The sequence below is a fragment of the Erpetoichthys calabaricus genome, chromosome 18, assembly GCF_900747795.2.
Source record: "Erpetoichthys calabaricus chromosome 18, fErpCal1.3, whole genome shotgun sequence".
NCBI classification, from domain to species: domain Eukaryota; kingdom Metazoa; phylum Chordata; class Cladistia; order Polypteriformes; family Polypteridae; genus Erpetoichthys; species Erpetoichthys calabaricus.
In genome coordinates, this window is record NC_041411.2 from 8,140,264 (window position 1) to 8,163,794 (window position 23,531).

A 23,531-nucleotide genomic window follows, 5' to 3' on the forward strand; every position below is an offset into this window, starting at 1 on the left:
TTAGATATTAGGTATATTTTTTCTGCACTTTATTTAAGAATGTTTTTCCCCTCACTCTTCTTCGCAGAACTCATTAGGTTGTAAATATTCTCAGGTTTTCCTACGTGTTCTTCAAGATCTCTTCTCATCTCCAAAATGTAATCGATTTTTCCCACGTTTAATAGTTCCCAAGGTGTTTTTTTTTTCCTCCAATGAGTTCATATTTTGTTTTCTCCCAACTGCATTTGTTTGGTTGTGAGAGGAAAAAAATGTTATTTCCAAAACAATGGCTTTGCTTTCTTCATATGTTGACTTTTTGGATTAGGTCATATAATAGGTTTCTTTGATAAACTGCTGTATTGTGGTGTCATATGAACCATTTTGTATGTCATATGCAGTAATAGCGCTCACTTCACCAGGTTCTCTTTTGAGGATTCTAACGGTTCTTTGTCACCTGCGTAGAGCAGCCCATGTTTAAGATGTAACATTCTCAGAGGTTAGAAGGGTCGGAGTATTAAACTCTGAAATTGTGTCAATCTTTGTAATTTTTAGGTGGAATTAATCAGTGAAGCTTTGAGGCCATAAATATTAATAGATCAACTGTGAGGGTGCTCAAATCCTTGCATGTATCACATTCAAGGTTTACTTTGTTCTTTACAGTCTGTTTATGTTTAAAAAAAATATATTGTGCATGTCCAGAAAAATGTCATGTTTACGTTCATACCATGCTGCACGTGAAAAAATGTCTTTCACTTGGGAATTTGGTAAAGAATGCAATTTGATCCATAAAGCTGTTCATATAAATGTATATGCAGTTGCATTTTTTTATGCAGACATTTTTTTTTTATCTTAACATCAATTTGACATTTACAGTATATTATTATTTTTGTACCTGACTATATTGTTTGTCTTCCTTTATCAATGTGTACGGTGCAGTACATTGCTTCTTAGGAAATTATTATCCTCCAATTTTATATTTATTTGTTAATGTAAATCTATGCAGAGTAACTAAATTTAGCATCGTTAAATATTCTCAGAAGCATAAACCTTATAAAGTGACTGGAAATTTGCATTAATTTTTTCCTTGATATTGAACCTATCGGATTATCTTTTTTCATTATTCCTCACTAACATTTTCAAAAACATTTTTTACACCACAATAAATGCCTTCTAGTTTGATTATGACAGCAAAACTGCAAATTTGAATAATAGTTGGTTTGCCAAATGTATGATTATAGAAACAAAGATTATTATTTTCTGTTTCATCATGTATGATTGACATGAGATTGTTTCTCAGTGTGCTCACAAATACAGAAAAGAATTTTTTAAAAGGAGAGAGGATTTACATTGAACAGTGCTTGTTATAATTGAAAATTATTTAGTAGGTGGCCTAATCCTGTCATCCCTCTATCCATGTTCTGATACAGTAGTTTCTTGCTTTGTCATAGATGGAAATGAAGTGCTAAAAGCTGATTTCCAGGGCATCCAACATAAAGAAAGGGAGTAATGTCTAGCATTATTTATAATTGGTCAACACAGTTCTTTTCACTTGACACCAAATACGGACAAAAACACTGATTACTGATACAAGACTGAGGACATTTTTTTCACATTGTTAATTTAATCAGATTTTTGATTTCTATTATAAAGTTCACAAGAATCATCTTTTGTAATTTGGTTACTAAGACTTTGTGTATCATGTAGTACATGTAATTAAATTACCAATACTTACGAAAACAGTAAGAAACACAGTACTGTATATATGTTCTGAAACCCACTTAGTCCAGGTCAGGATTGCAAGGAAACTCCCAAGACAGAGTGCCAGTTCACTGCAGACCACCGTTGCACATGCACTCTGATATTCTCACACTCGCTCACTCGCAATAATACACTGAATCATTCAGGCTTTGCAAGTGTGTAAACAACTACAAAATCTAGTGAGTGAGATTAATCATTATAATCCATTTATTTCTAACACACTTTACTGAGTCATAATGAAATACAATCAATAAAATATTAAGCCTCACTTATTTTTATATCGTATCGTTAATATTATAAATCATTTTTACAAACTGCAGTTGTTTTGGTGCCCTGCCTTGCGCCCTGTGTTGGCTGAGATTGGCTCCAGCAGACCCCCGTGATCCTGTAGTTACAATATACTGAGTTGGATAATGGATGGATGGATGTTTACACATTTTACTAAGTGTTATCTTCAATTTATAATGGATTATCTTTTCCAGTACAGTTTCACCTTACTTTTGTTACTCAGTCTGGATTTTTGTTCATTTCCGAACCACTTCTTATCTTAATTTTTGTATATCAAATGCTTTAGTGATTTATTGGTCTATAGCCATGTTTACTTTTCATGGAATGTATAAACATTGAGAATGTTAAGAGGTTAATAAATATGAAAGAGATAATAAGTAAAATGGTTCCCTTTGTTACAGTATAATAATATGGGTTGAACCAAACATTAATATATTTTTTTTGTTGTGAAGAAAACAACAACATCAACAACATTTATTTATATAGCATATTTTCATACAAAAAGTAGCTCAAAGTGCTTTACATAATGAAGAGAAGAAAAATAAAAGACAAAATAAGAAATTAAAATAAGACAACATTAGTTAAAAGAAGCTTAATAGTCTGCTTGGCAATGCTTTCTAGATGTCACAGAGACATTAAGTCGTTATTTGTGCTGTTGCACCAAGATTGCCACAATTTGTGTTTTTTGCTAGCGTTTCAGAACAAATTGATTTCTAAAAGGCAAATGCACAGCCCTTAGCCCTTGCAGGTACATTGCTAACATTTCTGAGAATGTAAACTTGCTACATTTTTTAAATATACATTTAGAAAAACTCCCCTATTTTGTTCTCAATTAATGCACAAACAAACTACATATGGGAGCACCATTACTGTCTAAAAACTATATTTCCGGTACCTTGAATCCTTCAAATTTATCAGCTGTGCTTGAATCACTTATTTTTTATTTTTTTTTTTTGATTGCAGGACTTTTATTCAATATACTGTACTTACAGCTTGTTCAATGTATTGCTTAATGGATAAATTACAACATTCTTTATAACATGTACAACACACAGTTCTTTAAAAGGTACAATCTGACCATATTTAAAAAGTTGAAGTTATTTAACACAGTTCTGTTGTTTTTACTGTGATTTGTTACCGAGAAGTGGAAAATGACAACTGGCAGTATTATTTCACGTCTGTGCCAGTAGTTTTTAACATCCTGTGTCCAAAGTGGTGACAAGCCATCGTTCGTCATACACCTATGCTCCACAGTGGTTTTATCGTGATATATAGTATGTTAATGTTGTATCTCCAGGGGCTCAAGCTGACGGAATGAAACCTGGAGTGACATTGTGCAGAAACTGAATAGAAGGTGATTGTTCATTTGCAATGCCAGTGAACAAGATGGCACTGTTTATTTTTGACAGCTGGCAACGAGGCCTTGTTTGATCAGTGATTTTACATTTCCTCTTGTGGGTTCCATGTTTAATACTTTTAAGATTTAAGATTCCAGATGGGAGATCATTAGGCACATCTGGTAATCCTAAACTTGGCATTTGTAGCTGCCTGGGATAAACTTGGCATAAGCAATCTAACTAGTTCAAAAGCACAAGAACAAGTAGGAGATGAATTTGTGCTGGGGAAGTAGATGGGAGAACCATCTTGTTTACCTGGCAGAGAATTTGTGTGCTGAGATAGAACTTCTTCTCTAAACAGACTTGTGGAAATCCATTATTGCTATTCTAAGCAAAGACAAAATGTTGGCAGTACAATTTTGGCATCACAGTAGCACTCAAGAATTTGTCTCTTTTATATATGAGGTAATTTTGTATAGGCTAAATGTATAACAAGGCAGATGTATGGTGGATTGCACAGTGTAGCAAAAATGTAAGGAACATTGTTTTATTTGAATCTTGCCATTTTTTAATTTGTTTGATTAAATATCTGTTTAGATATTACCATACTTCGTATGGTGAATAAGTGTAATTAAATACATTTTCCCTCCGATCTGTTTTCAGTACATGTGTGAATTTGCTATCTTCCTTTCGTGCCTCTCATCCTTCTACTTAAGTTTTTCTATTAACCCACTGTTACCCTAAACCCTGTGGCACAGCCTTACCATTAACCTCAGTTTGGCAGCATGACCTACCCTCTTTACCTTGGAATCCTATTTTAAAAGATAACTCATGTCCTCCAAAATCCCAAAACATCAACATGTTCATTTCAAACATATGTATCATTTTTATCTTACTCCACGCAAATGTTACCCCATGGAACTGGCCAAGGACTACACAACCTGCCAAACATTTATAGGTATGTTCTGGGTGTGCCCCTCCTGTCCACACCTTCATTCACCAGTTTCTGCCCTCTGCCTTGTTGATTACCATTTCCCCTCTTGCTCCAGATGTTTCTCCTCATAGACTTGTATTCTCTTTCACTTTCTTATTTCCTGCTCTGATGATCTCAGGATTCCTTTTAATGCAATTTTTTTTGCAGGGGTTTGGGGGGTGACTAGACTGGACTGGGGTTTACTGGTTGATTTGACTTGTTTTTCGACTTCTTCATTTGTCTAACTTATTTTTTTATTTTTTATGATTACATTTTCATAAAGGAATTTGACACTAGGACTGTTTTGTGGTCCTAAATATAGTGCTTGATATATGCCATGATGACTGTGGAAGATTATTGTAAGCCAGGTGGTTTTAATAATTATTTAGCAATAAAGAAATTACATAGTTTGCAGCTGGTTTTTTTGTTCTTTTTGTACTGTTTATTTTTAGAGACCCAGTTGTGTCTTCTTGTATTACATTAGTCATGATGTTTAAGTTAACAAATTCAGGTAAAGAAGAATGATTAAAGTCTGTTTTGTACATTCTTCTCTTTGGAAAAACAATGTAAACAGGAGGACACAGTAATGGCTAAAATTGCAAAATCGGTTTCCAGCACACATCCTGATAGTATACCAAGGGTGTTAAACCCAGTTAGTAGAATCTTCTTCTCCAGTTCATCATGCCATTGTGCACAGCTGGCAGCCTGTTCTTTGTTTGCCTTTGGAGGTGCTGTGGCTTTAACGAAGATCAGGTTGCCGATGATGAAGGGCTTCTCTTGTCTCTCCCATCCCCCCACCTGTTTCTAATAATGTGGGTGTCTCTCCAGGCACACACACACACACTCTCTCTCTCTCTCTGCTCACTTTATTTATTTATTTCCCCCCCCCCCCTTTTTGACAGAACCTTCATTGGGCCCGAGACGTGTTGCTAGGAAGCAGTGTCCCATGGCAACAACTGAAGCACATGCCTGCACAAGGACTTTTCTGTGAAAGAAATAAGACTAATTTGTTCAATGTAAGTTTCCATTGATAACACTATACCTCATATTTTAAGGGATGGTGACGGTGTACAAAAAATTTGTAGAGGTGGATGAGACGGGTAGTTTTCTCCCTGACTTTCTTATTTAGTTGGGAGGTCAAAGTGTAAATTTAAATTATTGGACTGTCGGTGCTGTGAGGAGGAATATCCTCTTTTGATAAATTCTGCTACAGGGACCTCTTGTGGAAATCCAATTAATCTGCCTAACGGTTATCAATTTCTTCCCCTTCAGACAGTTTGTTTTCAGGGGGTACCACAATAATCTAAAATCTGCAGTGACTGAATATTTTCGTTAATTATTCATGCTTAAAGATAGTTGAAAAGAGAGGCTGGTGGTAATTATTTGCTTTGCTATGCTGAAATACATTAGTGAACACGTCTTTTTGACCTTCCCTTTTATATACACTTTGATGTTTTGTTTACCAAAAAAAAAAAAACTTTCAATTATAGAGGTTCACTTCTTAAAGCTGAAATAGTTATTTTCAAAGTGTAATGCTTTCAGGGCCATAAAGGTGTTTATTTTTTTTAATTTACAATTTTTTTTTTTAATTTTATTATAAAAAAACTCTAAAGTCATAATTCTACAGCATGTAAATCTGTCCTAATGACTTAAATAGACTCCAAGAGAAATGTTTTTATTTTTCTACTTTCTTTAATTTAAGCTTACTCAATAGTAAATTTACTTAAGTACAAATGGCAGCTCAGTCATCTTGCATACGAGACAAAGAATGAATGAACGTCAGCATCACCTTCGCAGGTAATTGTGAAATTCTGTGTTAGTGGAAATACGTTCCTGTAGCGATTATAGGACAAGAGAACAGAGCAGTTCATCCCAGGGATGGCTCTTATTGTGAAAAACACCTCATGCATAAAGCAGGATAGTCACCTCTGATAGTATTCAGAAAAATAAATAAGAGCTGTAACGACTTCATTATATGCTGTGTTTTCAACTCCTTAAAAAAAAAAACAACAGCTGCGAGGTGCTGATTACTCGCTGACATCAAAATAACTTGTTGAAAGTTTGAGTTATGCTTGTTTAATATTAAATATATACCTGTAACTAGGGCATTTGTGTAATGAATGACACTTCTACAAATACCAGTTTTATATTGTATGCTAGCAGTGGCTGCGGTTTAATGAAATCTAAGAACTGGACTTTTTTTTTTAGTGTTTCACCAATCAAAAAAAGAATTTTTTAAACAGATTGGTAAATTTAAGTCTACATATATTGTTGGACCATGAATTTTAGATTTATTGTCCATATTTTCCAGATAATAAATGAATAATAGGAAACTAATGCCAACACAGTTGTTGGAAAATATTGCTGCCTATGAGACCATTGACTTTTTTGGAGATGTTAATATTAGAAGGTCTCCAGGATTCTACACAAATCCAAATCTTATTATGGGATATATCATCTACTGTTAAATTTTGCTCTGTATTTCTAAAATGTTTTATGTTTATACTGTATTGAGGATTTGTTCTGTTCTGTATATTGCATTGTATTGTATTGACCCCCTTCTTTTGATACCCACTGCATGCCCAACCTACCTGAACGGCCTTTCCCAAGGTTTCTTCCATTTTTTCCCTACAAGTTTTTTTGGGAGTTTTTCCTTGTCTTCATAGAGAGTCAAGGCTGGGGGGCTGTCAAGAGGCAGGGCCTGTTAAAGCCCATTGTGGCACTTCCTGTGTGATTTTGGGCTATACAAAAATAAACTGTATTGTAAACTGTATTGTAGAATTGTGAACATGGTGACATCAGAATTTAAAAAATTGCTTTACTAATCTAATCATTCATAACAAACCATTTCTTTTACTGCTTTTTGGCGTTCTACTGAGCTTGTTCTAGTCCATCAGTAGCAGTAGAAGTGTCTCCATCTTACAGTCAACTAATACAAATGTGAAAGCCTTTTCTCAAGCAACAGACTCTCAGTTTATTTCTCACATGTTCCACTGAAATGTGATCAGACTGTCACAATGAAGTCTGTTTAAAGATAATGCAGTGCTGCCTTACAGGTGAGCAGATGTTTTCACATAATGATGCAGTTAGAATAGCCTTCATATTTAATGAACCTGTTGGTACTTTTCAATTGCTGAAAACCTGCTCACTTCACTCTGTACAGGAGGCCTGCATGGTAGTTACTCTTTCTGTGGTAATGTACAATCCTCCCCCTACTCCACCACCAGCATTTGATATGTGCTGAATTATCATTGTGCGAAAGCTGACCCACTTTTTAAAATGAGGCCCTAAACATTTTTGTTGCCTGAAAAAAGTGCAGACATGCTGTATAACTGACGCACAATGCATGTCTTGTAAACCCTGCAAACCCAGGCTTATAATTAAACAATTACGTAAAAATCACTTAATCTGAGCAAGTCTTTCATGCCAGTATTTTATTCACATATTCTGTTTTGTCTTCATTTTCTAGGGCTTAAAGATTGTCTTAATTATTAAGTTTTTATTTTAATAAAGGTTGTTCACAGGTTTTACTCTTAAGGGTCAACACAGTTAGCAGATGTGGAAAGAATAGTCATTCTAAAGTTAGTCCAGTAATTGAGGTGCATAGCTTCAAATGAGTGAAAGTGTACCTAGGGATTTTGACAAGTTTAATTTATTTTTCTTTGTATTTTAACATCAATAAACCCCCCAGAACTGTGTAAATATGCTGGCTTTCACAAAAACAAGAGACTACACACTGTGTGATGAACCAGAATATTATAAATGCCAATATAATATTCTAAAACCCAATTCATAGTCTTGCTTCTGAGAAAGTCTTTCTTAGCGTTTTTTCTTTCCTGACACGAGTAAAGTCAAGATGATTTATTTAAACACTTACTAACATATATAAGTGGTCACTTTATTAATTCCACCTGTTCGTTAACAAAAGTAACGACAGTGTCTTTGACCGTGATATGATTGTTGCTGTGAGACATGGGGTTTCGGCGTCTCACAAAGTGTTGCTCTACTGAGATTTTCTGTGATAATAGTTTTCTGAGAAAAGTGTGATGATCAGTAAAGATCTAATGAGTGCTAGATGATAATTAGAGAGGTCAGAGGACAATACCCATATTTTCTGAAGCTAAAAGGAAGGCCAAAATACTCGCATAACAGCTCCTTACAATAGAGCTTTGCAAAAGATGCATCTCTGAATGTATGCTGCGTTGGACCTTGAAGTGAATGGGATACAGCAGAAGGTGACCATGATGAACTACAAATTTTATTTTTATATTTGTTAGGCATTTGTACTCCAGATTTAATTACCCATAGCATTTTTTAAAGAAGTTATTACAAATTCCTATATTTCTATTTGCATGCAATATTTTCATTTCATATTAAAAACTTTGTCAGTAAAGGCTATAATCAAAAACATCAGAAATCCTAAATGAAATTAGTGTGGAATTTTTACAAAGTTAGATCTTTATTTATTTTTGTAGTCATTTTCTTAATAACACTAATACAAAATTTGAAGTAAAAGAGTCATGCCGAATTCATGTTTTGAATTGACTGTCTAGCAAATTTTGTCACCCTTATAAACCTATTCCTAAAACTACTCTACTCTGTACTGGGATTACATCGTCTTCCTCAAAATTGTCGTTCTTGCATCTGTGAATTTTGACCTACAACATTCTTTCATGTTTGCGTTGCACCACAAAATGCCTAGGATTAAAGGATATGGGATGCATTTTCTTGTGACACCAATGCTACTTTTACAACTGATCCTCTTTTGACAGTCTAGTTAATTAATGTTGTACATTACCAGAATTAAATTCAATAAAGGCAAAAAGGGTGAGGCTTTTATTATCATTTTTCATACCTGAAACAAAGTTCAGATCAGTCGCATAATTACTTTTAATGTTTCTTTAGATAGACTACAGTATTGTAGATTGTAGAGAAGAGTTATACATGTAAGGTATTGCAGTATTACTCAGGAATATACCTAATAAGAAAGAATGCCAGCAAATGACTGCCAATGTGTACTACAAAGATTTGAAAGGCAAAAAATCAAAGAGAGAAATGTAGAGAGTTAGTGGGCAAAAGTGGAAGTTGTTAGTTGTCTTGCCTACATGTATAGTTTTGTATTTGAAACTACCTCAGCACCTCTGAATAGCTGGTATGTGCTCGGATTCTGTTTGTATTTTTGTCTAAAAGGCTGCTTTGTTTGCTCCTGCCTTCATTCCTTTTGTTAAGAGTTAACTGTAAGCTTTACAAACTGACACAGCAGCTTTCATTCCCAATTTCTGTTGAAAGTATAATCTAATAACCATTTTAATTAACCACATCAAGTGAATGTCAGCAAAGAAAATGTGAAAAACATGCAGGATCTGTAAGTCCCCACCCATGTCTTAAAACATGTATGAAGCAAAATGTGGATGATGAGGACTGTTAGATTAAGGGTACGGCACGCTGTATGAGTAGTTCAACGGTGTCTGCTGTTTAAAATTTAGAGTGTCTGCTTCTTTGCGGTTTTGGCTGCGCATTGCTTAGCAAATGTAGCAAACTTGTGTTTCCTGTTCTAGTTTTATAAAAAAAATAAATAAGTTAAACAAAGCAGGTGGTTTTGTACACTTTGCTGTTTATTTCAGTGCCACTTTCAACTTTAAACAGACGTTTTTTAGTATATGGTCATGTTACTACAGTGTTTCCATTTGAGGTTTTTAAGTGTTGGAATATTTTTATAATTTAATGTAAAGTGATCAGCGTTTGGAAATTGAGCGTTCTCTCTCTGTCTCTTCATGTTGTTTTCAATGGTAACTCGAAATTGGGTGTGTTAGTGAGTGTGCCTTACAGTTAACTGGCACCTTATGACCCTGTGTTCGAATAAAAGAGTTCAAAAAATGAATGGGTATAAATTTAACTTCTTCTGGATGTTAAGTATTGACTGTATACTACACAAAACCTAGCTTGCTCATGTAAAAATAGTACTAAGGAATTAAAGGAATATGTTTAGTTTATTCATACAGCTAATTATATATACAGTTTTCTAGGTTTAATATTGCTGTCATTTGAGCCCCTTGTTATTCTCACTTGAGAATGACTCTATTTAATGTATTTTACATTGTGTGCTACATTTGCACCTCTTATATATTTTATGCCGACCAGATTGGCTTTACAATGTAGGAATCGTTCATCATTGCATTTGTGAAGCCAGTTTGTGGTTGCTGTGGCGAGAGTGCATCCCAGCAGCATCAAATGCATGGTATCTGAAATGACTGACCACAAACGTGTGCACAAAAGTCTCTGCCAGGAAGTATTCTGGGAAGCAAGTAGGTATCAGTCTGCCAATTTATGGTGTTCACCTGCAGTTCTAACCTGGCTAAGGGCTGCAGAAGACAAAGCCATTTGCAACTTTAATACAATAACAATGAATTACAGGATTAATTAACATTTGCCTAAACAAACACGCATATAAATAGTTGGACATGGCAAAATAATGTGATAATAAAATCCCATTAACAAAAGAATTGAAATATGGCCACATGACATCAAAAGATATAAAACAAAAACTTTAGATGGCACATTCCATGGGCAGTGATTGTATTGTGGCATTTTGTTTTAACAGGTAATGACCAAAGCTGGGGAATAATGCAGAATTTATAAGGATAAACTAATCAACATGGTTGCAGTTTTTTGTAAACTTAACTGATAACTGGTGCATATTAAGAAAAAGATTCTAATGGTTGTATATTTCAGTCTGGAAAAAACAGGTTTTGGATAGCTCAGTAATGTGCTTCAGACGAGAGAGGCTGGTGTAAAACACAATGCCTGAGTTGACAACTAATTGAGAAAAATCAATGTTCGGGCCTACCAATTACTAGAATCTCATTTTTTCCACTAGTTTATAAACAAAAGTAGTTATCACTCATCCAGTGATTTAACTGTAAACAATCAATTATGAAAACAATAGCAGACATGTTATTTAGTCTATTGGAAAAATATAGCTGAATGAAAGGAATAGAAAGAGTAGGAATGATATTGATGAAAGACGGAGACTGTAAAAAAAAAACCAAACAAAGTCTTATTCTATGGTATTTCTAGGAAGTCCGTACAGCACTGAGCATTTATGAACACTTTGAAGTGCATGCAGGTACTCACTAGTCGTTGGCACATTGCTGCCTGTAAGGCACGGGTGGACAAACTTTACTGCTTTAGGGCTACACAAAACATTGAAAACCAAGTAAATTGCCAAAAATAACACTTTTTCTTCCTATGTTAAGCTGGTTATTGACACAAAATGTGCAGAAATGAGCTCCATTGAAATGTAGATTCTGAGCATAATCCATAATATCCAATCTGAAAAGTATATCAGCTTAGACCTTATAAATGGCCTGTTCCTAAAATAATTGTAGTGTTGGGTGTCATACAGAACATTTAGAAAGTGAAATGAAGTGTGAGAGCAAATATCCAGGTAAATAATAATCAAGGAGAATCAATGAAACTTTTATGTATACAGTATTTATTATTATGATTCTTATTTAACTTGATCCTTAATATCTGATCTCTTACCTGTAATTTGAAACTAATGTGAATTTCCCATTGGGATTAATAAAGTATCTATCTATCTATCTATCTATCTATCTATCTATCTATCTATCTATCTATCTATCTATCTATCTATCTATCTATCTATCTATTTAATAAGATAAAGTTCTCTAGCTGTCTTTTATTAGCAGGGCATGCTATCCTCACTGTTTTTGACAGTTTAATTTGGCTCTTTGTTGGCATCCTAACCATTTACCATGCTAATCCATAAAATGTGAAACAACTGGGTATTGTTCAACTGGACTGATAAATCTCTCTAAATATGGAGTAAAGAGATTGGTTGTTTTATTGCTTTCTTATGTGTAAAGTTCTAACTTGCACATTCCTTTAAATTGGACTTCCTAAGCAAAAACTGAGAAAGCCTTTTGTCATAAAATCATTCTTAATCTGAGTTTGCCAACTTTTTATTTCTTGTAAAAGTCCTCCCCATCTGTGATTTGTAGGAAGACATGCATTGGAGAATGCTGTTGTCTTTTTCTTGTATGATACAGCTGAAGGTTTTTTGTTTGTTAATTAAGACTAGCTGATTTAATAAAAACAAATTTTATTTTATAAAAACATGCCGAGACAGTTCTTGATGCTTATTGTACCCCATACTGTTGAGCCTGCTCTAAAAAAAACCTTTCAACAGATACCCATTTTCTTTTAAATTTATTCATCCAGATTCTTGAAATGCTGTTTTGACAGAATAACAAATATTTATTGTTCATCAAAAATCAACTTATCAGTTTTATGCTTACAGAAGCAGAAACTCCTTGCAATGTCATTGAAATCACAAATGAAGTACAATTTAAAAGACTACTTATGTTGTGATTGTTGTTGCAACATTTGAAAATATTTTAAAGAAATGTGATTGTGGCCAAACAGGATTTGAAGAATCAGTCGTATTTGACGTAGCCATTCTCTAGCCATGTGAAATATTTAGGGCTTCTCTAAAAATTATGGAATTTCTATACAGGGTCGGTTTGTCGAAATATGTCATTGAAAACCATCACTGTGTTCGTGATATGTATATTCGTAAATGAATCTTAATCAGCAATATGTGGACTGAAACACAACTACCACTGAGGTGAAAGAAATAGGTACAGAATCTTCTTTCACGTGTTTAATTTTATCTAAGATCTATTCTATCCTTAATTTGGAAAGTTTGGTATTGTATCTGCAGGGCTGTCTGCATAATATGAAGGGTCTTCCACAAAGAAAAAAAGATGGGGTAAATACGTTGAAATAATCGAGACAGTGTTTAAGTTAAGAGAAAGCCTGCATATGATTCACTGTTGTTGTACTTATTTTCTACTTGTCCCCTCTACAATTCTTCCTGTATCTTATTTATGTTTGTAAAGAGTGAAGTATGAAGTCTTAAGAGATCGTCTTCACTCTGTTCTAAAATGCAACTAATTGAGCGGCATGCTAGCAAGCATCCTGGACTCGGCTCTGATGCCTGGTGGTTGTCTGTGTGGAGTTGGCACTTTTTTTCTTAGTTGGCTTTAGGGTGGAATATAGAAACAAAGTTGACTGGTTTTCCTTCCATAACCATTAAATACATACAAGTTGGGATGATGGATGTTTCCAAGTTGGCCTTTATGATGTTGTTACTGTATTTCTGTGAAGGCCTTATGCTGTACACAAGAGGTTCTGTGGTTTAGCATTAGTGGGACATGTGTATGTATTTAGTTCTGGCTAATTTTTTCGTCAGGTTCCCGAACACTATTAGCATGTCACCTACATATGCTGTACTTGTATAAGAGTTTAAGAACTGTATAATTAATGCACTGTTGCCTTGATATACGGTCATTATGTATGAATTTGATAATTCAGGAAAATTCTCCATACATTCAAATTGTGGTTTATTTGCTAATGAATCAGTCATGTGTCACTTCCTCACTCCCTACCATAGTACAGGAGAAAATATTGTAGTGCTATTGAAATTTCAACTTTGACTTTCTGAATGATTTTATATACTGTATATTTGTTTGTTTTAATGAACTCTGGGCAGAGTCGCACAATTTGTTGCATGGTGTCTCTTTATGTATAAGGCGTGTATGCCTGTTCATCTTTACATCAATAGTATATGTAACTCATGAAAGCAATCTTTTTTTCTTGTAGTTAACGAGCTTAAAAAAGTAGAAAATTAAAGTGCAAATTTAAAGTTATTTTTTTCCCAAAATGTTTTAACTGTTTCATTCTATTCTTTTTATATTGGAATGATTTTGACCACTATGGCACTGCAACTTTTGTTTTTTGGGAAAACAGTTTCAACTACAACAATCTGGGGAATGAAAACTTTTTTCATCAGTGAAAGAATCTGCCAGATCCGCAGAGAGAAAGTGACATGCTCATCGTTCCGTACTTAAACATACATTACTTTTGACAAGATAGCAATGATGAATAATTTTGGCTTTTTATAAATTTGTACCATGCCATTCAGATGAATGACACCCTAGGACAGATATTTTATTTTCAATATACAGCAGTCGTTTTTGCCTCTTCTCCTAGTTTTGTTTCAGCTTAGAATTTTAAGTTTTATGAAAACAGGAGAAATATTTAAAGGTACAGGTGTTGAGCTTCACTGCAAGCTCAATTCGGATAATTGTGTTGACTACGGACCTAAAGTAGTCTTGTACTGGAAGGATGGCCTTCTGAATTGAGTTGTTTGTGTGGTGGACCAAATGTTCAGAATCCACTGTTTCTGGTGTGCTAGACTTGAGTTGTACCCTGGCCAGATTAGAGTACTTCATGATGATTGTGGTGAGTGCCACATGGAGCTCATTTAGACATGTAGATTCATATATATACAGTATATAATATGAAGAGAAAGCTTGAGGTTGCATTGTGTTTTGTGGTTGTTGCTTTGTGGCATTCTTGATGTAAAGAGAACTGTTTATTTTGGTTTACATTTGCGCTGGGGAGAGGCGTATATGTGTGCAGTGTAATGAAGTTTATTGTCCCAAACAATAAACAAGATATGCTATAACCTTTTAGTCAAAGCTACTTTCTACAACAGTTAACAAACGTTTTGATGATAACAGCCAGCATGATGTCCAGCTGATTGTTCCTAAGTCAGAGGGTGTCATACCGTGACTGTTGTGTCAAACTGTAACCACAAGACTGCAGGTTCAATCTGGACCACTTGATTGCTGGCTGAGATGACATGCATATAAATGTTTTAGTATTTAAGCCACATCCTCGGGTACTAAGGTTTTGACGGTCTTCATGAAAACGTATTATTCTGAATCGTGCCTGTGTTGTGATTGAAGGTCTTATTTGGATTATTCAGAACTAAAGTAGGATAGGTTGTAGGGATGTCAAATTTGAAAATGAGAATACTGTAAACACCTTGTTCCACTTATAAAATTTGAATGTGCATTTGCGAATTTGCAGCAGATGATCTGAGGGAGGTCGTAATTCCACTCAAACCTCTCAGCAGTTCTGCAAGCATCCTCCTCTGTAGGAACTATAATTAATCATTTAATGACAGAACAATTAATTAGTATATATTCATGCTTCATGGTTTTTCAGTATGTGTGAGTGTCTTGAGTGTGTGGTTTCACAATTTATAAGGCACAATTAGAACTTGAGTAGCAAGTAATGTAGATGCCTTTAACATGGGCCTGATTTAATAATGGGTTTCATGAGATTCTCTTATCGCTTTACATTTCTAAATTCAGCAGTCACATTGGTTATTAATCTCCCATCTACAGTAGTTTGTGGATAACTGATTTGGCATAACAGAAGCGTGATTTAGCGCTTTAAGACTTGTTGGACCCAAGATACAAACTTTTGAAACTTGCATAAAAGTAAGTACTACATTCTTGTTAAGACCAGTGTTATTTTGCAGATTATTTATACAACCATTATTATTTGGTTTACTTTTTTATCCAAGGTGACTTGCAATTTTTGAGGTATAATTGGTTCCTTTTATTCTGTTTTTCAAAGTGGAGCACAGGCAGATGAAATGACTTGGTCATGCTCACACAGTGTCAGTAACAGGATTTGTACCCACAACGTCAGGGTTAGAAGTCTAAAGCCTTCACCGCTATGCCACTCGATCGCACAAGTTTGGAAACTACTGTAGAGTGCTTGTCAAGTCACGTTAGGCAAAAATGTCTGTTATGTAAGCATTTGTCCGATTCTGAATTTTTCTCTTGCTCATAAAGTTATGATGATACCTGTTCACCTTCTGTAATGGTGGTAACATTTCACTTAGGGTCGTTCTTTATCAAAAAATAGCAGTGATATGTACGTTTTTTTTCTCATAGTATCCCATATGATGAATTTCTAGAAATGGAAGCGCTGTCTTTGTGTAGTTGTACAACTAGGCATCGTGAAACATTTAAGACACTCTCAGGCCCACTGTAGCTCATCGGACCGGTTGTGTGTCCCACAGGTGTGTGTTTGACCTCTGTTAGCAGTCATTTGGAAATCCTGCTTGTATCATTTCCCCCCCCCCCCCCCCTAACCTTAGCCAGTGATTACTCACTTTGGCTGCATCAGAGATTGATTTTATTGCCTTTCTGAAGGCCTGTTTTGTGACTCATTCAGAAGTTTCAACATGGAGATGACAACAACTGACTTCAACTTGGGCATACCTTTACTTTCCAGCTTGTCTGTTTGATGGATTAGAGTTCACTCCTGCCATGTGGAAGCATTTGTCTAGTTGATATTTACCCAAAACTCGATCTTGGGTAGGTGTTTATAAGGTATATTAAATATTTTTGATAGAATCATATTCTGTTTATCCATCAATTCTTTTAATTCACTTATGCTGTAGAGAAACTTTCTGTATTTCTTTGAAATTGACAGGCTGTATACTGTACACCGGAGTTTCTGTGTTTTAGCAGCAAATTAAAAGAAGTTGTATGACAAATAAAAACATGAAAAAAGCCTTCCTAAAGATGTAGATTTAAAAAAAAAGACAAATGAGGAGATATAACTTGGGGATTGTATGCTGCGTAATCCTCACTGCTCTAATCTTAGCTTGAAAAGCAGTCCAAGAGTTTGTTTGTGTGCTTAGACTGTATTCCTGGGGAATGCACTTTCCCACCCACGCTCGGAGAAATTTTCAGATGGTCAACAACAGTGCTTTACTGTATGAGTGCACAGCATGATGGAAATGAAACCTGGCAGGATTAGCTTGTAGCTTTGTCCCTAGTGAGTGCAGCACACCCTGAAATGTATGTTGAGAATGTTGTTTTTTTTTTTTTTTTAAATATGAATTTCTGACATACCGTTTTTTTTAATGTTTTTCTGCCCTTCCCGCAACATACAACTCAAAGTTGTAAAGCCAGAGTCAGCAGTTTTGACATCCTGCAACATAACAGGAAATACAACAGGTCTGTGTGGCTACCAGAGCAGTCTAAATGAAAGAAGAAAAGAATTGTGTGTAAAAGACGGAAATGGATATTTAAATAAAGCTGCTGAGCAGGAGGCATCGGCAAAGGCCCGTGTGCTGGCGTACTTGCCTTCTTTTCTGTGACTGTTCCTACACACTGAAGTCGGGGTTTTTTGTTTTTAGCAGACTTGCACAAGAAGATGCGCACACACCGGGTTTCTGTAATCTGCCACATGCTCAGGAGACCGAGTGCAGCGGCTGGATGAGGAGATTCTGCTCCGTCGTGTTTGTGTATGTTTGCATGGGGGTGGTCTTGTGGGCGGATTTAAGCTCTTGTCTTATTGGATGCTGTCAGCCTCGGGAATAGCAGTCGTGTGTGTGTTTTTTTTTTTTCCTTCCTGAGAAGGCTTGGGTCATGGGGGGGGGAGAGAGAGAGTGCAAGCGAGGGAGCGTGTGTGCAAGAGAGTGTGTGCGTGGGCGTGTGGTGGAAGGGCTTGTCAGGGGAAGAAGAGAACGCAAACCTGTCTGTCACTAACATGCTGTTTCCCTTTAGCTCTGACACTAGTGCTATTGCTGCTGTTGCCGCCGTCTTGTTGAGCTGTTTTCTCCACGGTTGTTTGCTGACACTCGCGTTTTTGTAACGAAAATCAAGCCAAGCCCCCAGCCGACCAATAGATATTGCACAGCGGATTATAACTTCATTCTCCTCACTGTTTGGAGCTGTTGCTTATAAAAGGGGATCATTTGTGGTCTCAACAGTAAGGACTGAAGTGGTGGCACTTTCATTTGTAATGGTGAGTTGTTTATCCCTTCAAATTATTCTTCCTTTTTTTCTTTATGTTTTATTTGCAAACATTCATGCTTGAAGAGATTAAATGTCCAAAACATTTAGCCATGTTTTAGGGCACCTTATATTTTGGGAAAATTAGTTTTTTCATATATTGTGTGGATGTTGTTATGCTCAGATACGGATGCTGTGGGACGTAGTGCAACTAGCTGGGTACAGAATGGTGGGGGGCATAATCTGCTTTTCTACCCCCCCCCCCTTGAGTTTGGTGTGTTGGTCAATATGAAATTTGTCAGAGTGCCGTGTTTGTAATGTACTTCAACGGCTCTCCTTTAGTCGTTTAACTCACTTTGTCTTCCAGATGTTTAAAAATAAGTTTCACTTTCAGCCAAGACCATACCGACCACTTAAACACAGTGTTGTTCTGATGTATTAGATAGATGGATAGGCTGATTACAGTGAGGATTATTAACAAAACCACTGTACTGTGATGTGGGAACTGACCTCGTGTTTCATTGCTTTGTTTCATTATTACATATGAGAGGAGGGGGGGGGGGGGGGGGATGCAAAGATTTGCTGTTGCTTTAAGCAGTCACGCCAGCTGTGAGATTCTCCAGTTTATACCTCACGTTTGAATGTAAAGGACGACCCCGAATTAAATAGCAGCTCATTTTAAATTAAAGCTAGTCCTCGTCTGCTGATGGTTTGTACAGTGATTCAGACATTGACTTTAGAGCATGAGAAAAGTAGACTTGGCAGTAATTATTCATCACAAGATTTATTAGGTCTTCATTTTTTTTATTGCTTTAATTTTATATGTATTTCAAGAAAATCCTCTATCAGTTTTCATGTATCACAGTTCATTTAATATTTGTTTTAAGAGTGTCTGATGACAGTGCCTGTAGGGTGGCCTTGAAAGCAAAATATTGTTTCTTTGTATGAATTATTAATACAGAGTAAAATAAATTTTTCATCAAGTCTGTCTTTGTTCATTGTAGCTCACCACTTGCTGCAGCCATAAAATTTCCAATGTTAATGTCTCATTCTTTTAGTAAAACGAGGCAAACCTGTGAAACTGTGTGACCAGTAAGTGACATGAAGCCGCTCTGTTTAGGGGTCAGCAAAGTTGAGCTGGGAAGCGAAGACGCAGCCTTCAGAGAAAGCAGTGACTCGCTCAGAATCTCAATCACATTTAAGCAGCAGTGGTGGTGGGGAATCCCTCGCTGTAACTGACGGGCTGGAGCTCCTGGCTCTGCAGCTCTCTAATGTTTTATTCATACAGGAGAAGCATGATCGGGTGACAAATTAGTTCTGCATGATCTGAAATATTAATTTAAATCACCTCAATGTATTTCACAATACAGATATATGCTCAATGTTTTATGATGGCTTTTGCATAATATAGCATTTTTTTGTGGTAAATGTATTATAGGTATCAGTTTGTTCTGGCCATAACCATTAATATCTCTGAAGATTCATGTTCAGAACTTTGGAACAGATGTGGCAATGAAAGTTTTATCATGTACTTGATGATTATGATTAAGTCTCAATTTGCTTTAGACTTTCCTTTGCTTCTATATCATCCTGTATTGCTTTTTAAGGTATGTTATATCTCATTATATTTACCTACAGTTAGGGCACTGCACTGACACTCTAGTTGTTTTCTTCATAACTGAAGATGTCTTTGGTGGTCACACATCTGACTGCTGCCTTGCAGTAGAGCACAGTGATGTAGGAAGATGGATGAATGTACATGCTCAATATCTATATCTATTTCTCAGGAAATGATTAAACCAAAAATAGTTGTATTGAACGTGGCCCCTTCACCACAGACAGGACAAGTGCAAAGATGTGAAATGATGCAATCCCCAGTGATTACTACCAAGAAGTCACAACAGTTTTTTTTTTTTTAAATGTTTCCACCCAAAATGCACCAGAGATTAAATTATAGGTTCAGCATAACTGACACCCTCCCTGTATTTTGAAGGCTTGTAACACAAACGTTAATTTAATATTAATTGTTGATATTGTTATTTCAGACATTCTTCAAGGTGATGGAGAAAACTTGAAAGTCCTTGTTTTGTAAGATTAGTATCCAGCTTTAGATGAATCTAAATACAATATTAGCACAATAAATCGGGCATAGGGTGCTTAAATGATGGAAAGCCACAAGTGAGACATAGTCTCAAGTCTGATCTAGATGATTTTGATTCAAACATCACTCTGGTGTTTGTATGCAGGAGGTCGGGTCAGCCACCCAGGAGTAGTTCTGGGGCTTAGCCAGAGCTTTATGGACTGAGTTGTAATTTGTGACATGCACTCAACCTACAGAAGGAAGAGAGTCCCAACTGCGGTCCTGGAGGGCCCCAGTGGCTGCAGGTTTTCATCCTAACCCTTTTCTTAATCAGTGACCTGTTTTTGCTGCTACTTACCTTTTTAATTGACTTGTTTTTTTAAGATTTGTTCCTCTGAATTGCTTCATTTCTATCCTTAAGTGGCACCCAAACAGTGAAATGCGAAGTGAGTGAGCAAACAGAACACCAACTAAGTTGAAGCTTCAAACTCCAACCAATTTCACTCCAACCAGTTGCAATTGGAAGGTTGCCGGTTTGAATCCTGTAAAATGCAAAAAGGGACTCTGCTTTGTTGGGCCCTTAACCTGCAATTGCTGAGTGCTTTGAGTAGTGAGAAAAGCGCTATATAAATGCAAAGAATTGTTATTATTAATTAGGCACTGAGTCTTGTTAATTAAACCCGTTCTTTAATTACTTGGCTTGTTGCTGCTCTCATTGTGCAATAGCAGACATTTCCGAAATTGTTGATTTTCTCGTTAATATGAGTGCTGTTAAAATGTTTTGGGGACCTGAGCAGATAAACATTTCTGAGACGTTCAGCTTTCTATACTTTCAGATACAGTATGATCGACAGTCTTGGTCATGTTTTGGTTCATTTTGTATGTCATTATTATCTAGCTGATAATTAGGGGAGAAGAAACAATTAAGGGGCCTGAGTCTTCAAGATCAAGTCAATTGAAATTATTTCAAAAGAAGTTAATTAAGAGCAAAAACAGGTCACTTCTTAAGAAAAGGGTTAGAATGAAAACCTGTAGCCACTTGGGGTCCTCCAGGACTGGAGTTGGGGACCCCGGTCCAGACTGTAAGTAAGCCATAGGAGCCTTATAGAGAAGCCCATGTGGTTTTAGTTTTTGCTTATCATGTGTTTTCTTTTGTTCCCAGTGTTTTTACTTGGTGAAAATAGGCACACCGTCTTTAACACAGTTTGGCATACTTGGTATAATTCTGTTGAAAATGCTGTAGACAGTGCCTTGGTTTACTAAAGTAGCCATGCTACACAAATATATTTCTGTCAGCTGCACAACAGTTAAAATAATTTTAAAAAATAAAATAAAAATAGGAACAGTCATCAAGTTACCCAGACGTGTCAAGTATGGAGGCGTTCATTGTACATAGGCAGCGTTCTCATAGAAATGTGTGAGTAAAAATGTTAAAAAAAAAAAAAAATTAACATTTACAGTACATTCAGAATGAGGGTCATGATTCACTACATGTGTCATGCTGAGCCCTTTCATTGAGCACGATACCTGAATTATGACTCCACATTAGTGTAAAATGAAGTGATCGTAACCTTTGCTTCATTTTATATATGTCTTGGATCTCTTTATTTTGTTACTATGCCTCGTATGCTGTTGAGAGCAATAAAATTTTCAAAACTCACTCAAATTATTTGGGCTGTTTTTGAGAAAATTTGTGATAAATGTTTCCTAAAAGAGAACCATAAAATGAAGGCCCAAAACCACAAACCCAAAAAAACAAAACTGAACAAAGCAAAGCAAAGCTTCTGTGAACAAAAGGGTTTTACAAAGACATACAACATACATACAGTTCTATGTCACCTGCTTTTTGTATTATCCTGACATGTCACAAAATAATAGATGCAGAAAAAAGAGTACAAGTGGTCCTTTGTCTATTTTTAATATGTTATAATATTTTGTTGTGTTCTGCTACCATTTATGGCATTTTTTTGTGGTAAGGCACCTTCCAGAACAGATAGATCATACCTTACATAACACACTGTGCAAATCCACCTTCTCTGTAATGTATGTTAAGATCCGTTAGCTCTATTGGCAGCACAAGGGATAGTATGTGTGTTTTATCAAGATTTTTACTGTGCACTGCAGAAGTAGTTTATTTTCTAGTGTATACCACACCACCACAGTTTAAGTACAGAAAGTCCTAGGCACGTTGTCAAACTGAATCAAGGTTGGCTTTGCAGTCTCTGGTCTCCTTAGTCACTAATCCACGTAGCCAGATAGATGGCATACTTACCTTGACTCACCTTGGCATTCTCTTTTTGATGCTTCTTCTTTCTCAGTGTCTGAAGATTTGTGTTGGTAAATTTACAACCCACTAGTTCTCTCTTTGCAGGTCTTTTGTATGGGGTACACTGGATGTCACATGTTAATATACCACTGCTGTGATTTTAGCACATACACTGTTACTGTGTTTAGAGATAATATTCAATCAACAGTTGGTTCACTTGGTCTTGATTGAGTGGGTTAGACAATTACATTACTAACAAGCTGATCAAATTTGTAGATTGCACTGAATGTTGGAATTATCTTCATGGGCTACAGTGAAATTACTGCAGATGGACCTGAACAGAATTAAGATTTGGTCAGATATGTTCCTGAGATGTTTAACTGCAAAAATATTAATGTCAGGCTGCTCTCAGTTTCTTAAGGTGCATTTGCTTCTTTTAACAAAACAGACCTTTGGATGTGTTTAGCTTATCTAAAATGTTTTTAACAAATTATTGTATTTTTTCTTTTCGTTTCCATACAGAAATTTTTATGTAATTATCCAGAAAGTATACTTTAAAGTATTTGTGATTTGCAGTTACTATGTTTATTCATAAATGAGCCATTGTGAAATATTAAACATCTTTAGGTTTGATTTATAGGCTGAAAGAGACAGGGCTTCTCAAATATTGGTAGGTGGACCATTCTTGAGTTTCGGGGGACCTTATTGTTAAAGAGTCAGTCTCTTATACAAGTTTTATATATTCTTGGACTTTTAATGAGTTCTGATTGTCGGGATTACAATATGTGCTCGGAAGTACAGATTGCGAAGTTTTGTAAGTTAACGGGAGGCTTGGGGCTAAGATATTTATGACTTTATAAACGTAACATTCTGGTCAGTGCAAAAGTTTGAGAACTGGCTCAGTATCCTGCAGTTGTTAAAGGTATGGCCTTTGATGGTCTGCTTTGAATTAAACAAAGCAGTTTTGGAGTACTGTATCATTGGTTTCAGTTTGTGACCCCTTTAATAAGGTGTGGGTTAGAAATGGCTTTCAAAAAGCTTCAGTGTTGTTTTCTATCACATTGATAGAACATTTGTGTCATTGGGATTGGGCTCTGCCAAAAATGCTCATTTGGATCCACAATGACAGGAAATGTGGAACTGGCCGTCTGTCGTT

At 35.8% G+C, this 23,531-nt stretch overlaps 1 protein-coding gene across 4 annotated transcripts in view; it reads left to right on the top strand.

Annotated features, from left to right (window-relative positions):
• The window catches only part of cabin1 (calcineurin binding protein 1), a 106,660-nt gene that overhangs the window by 45,353 nt on the left and 37,776 nt on the right, over window positions 1-23,531 (top strand). For all 4 annotated transcript variants that reach the window (XM_051921338.1, XM_051921339.1, XM_051921341.1 and 1 more), the window contains one exon: window positions 5,238-5,351. In XM_051921338.1, coding sequence (XP_051777298.1) covers window positions 5,238-5,351 — 114 coding nt within the window. The remainder of the gene's footprint in view (window positions 1-5,237; window positions 5,352-23,531) is intronic.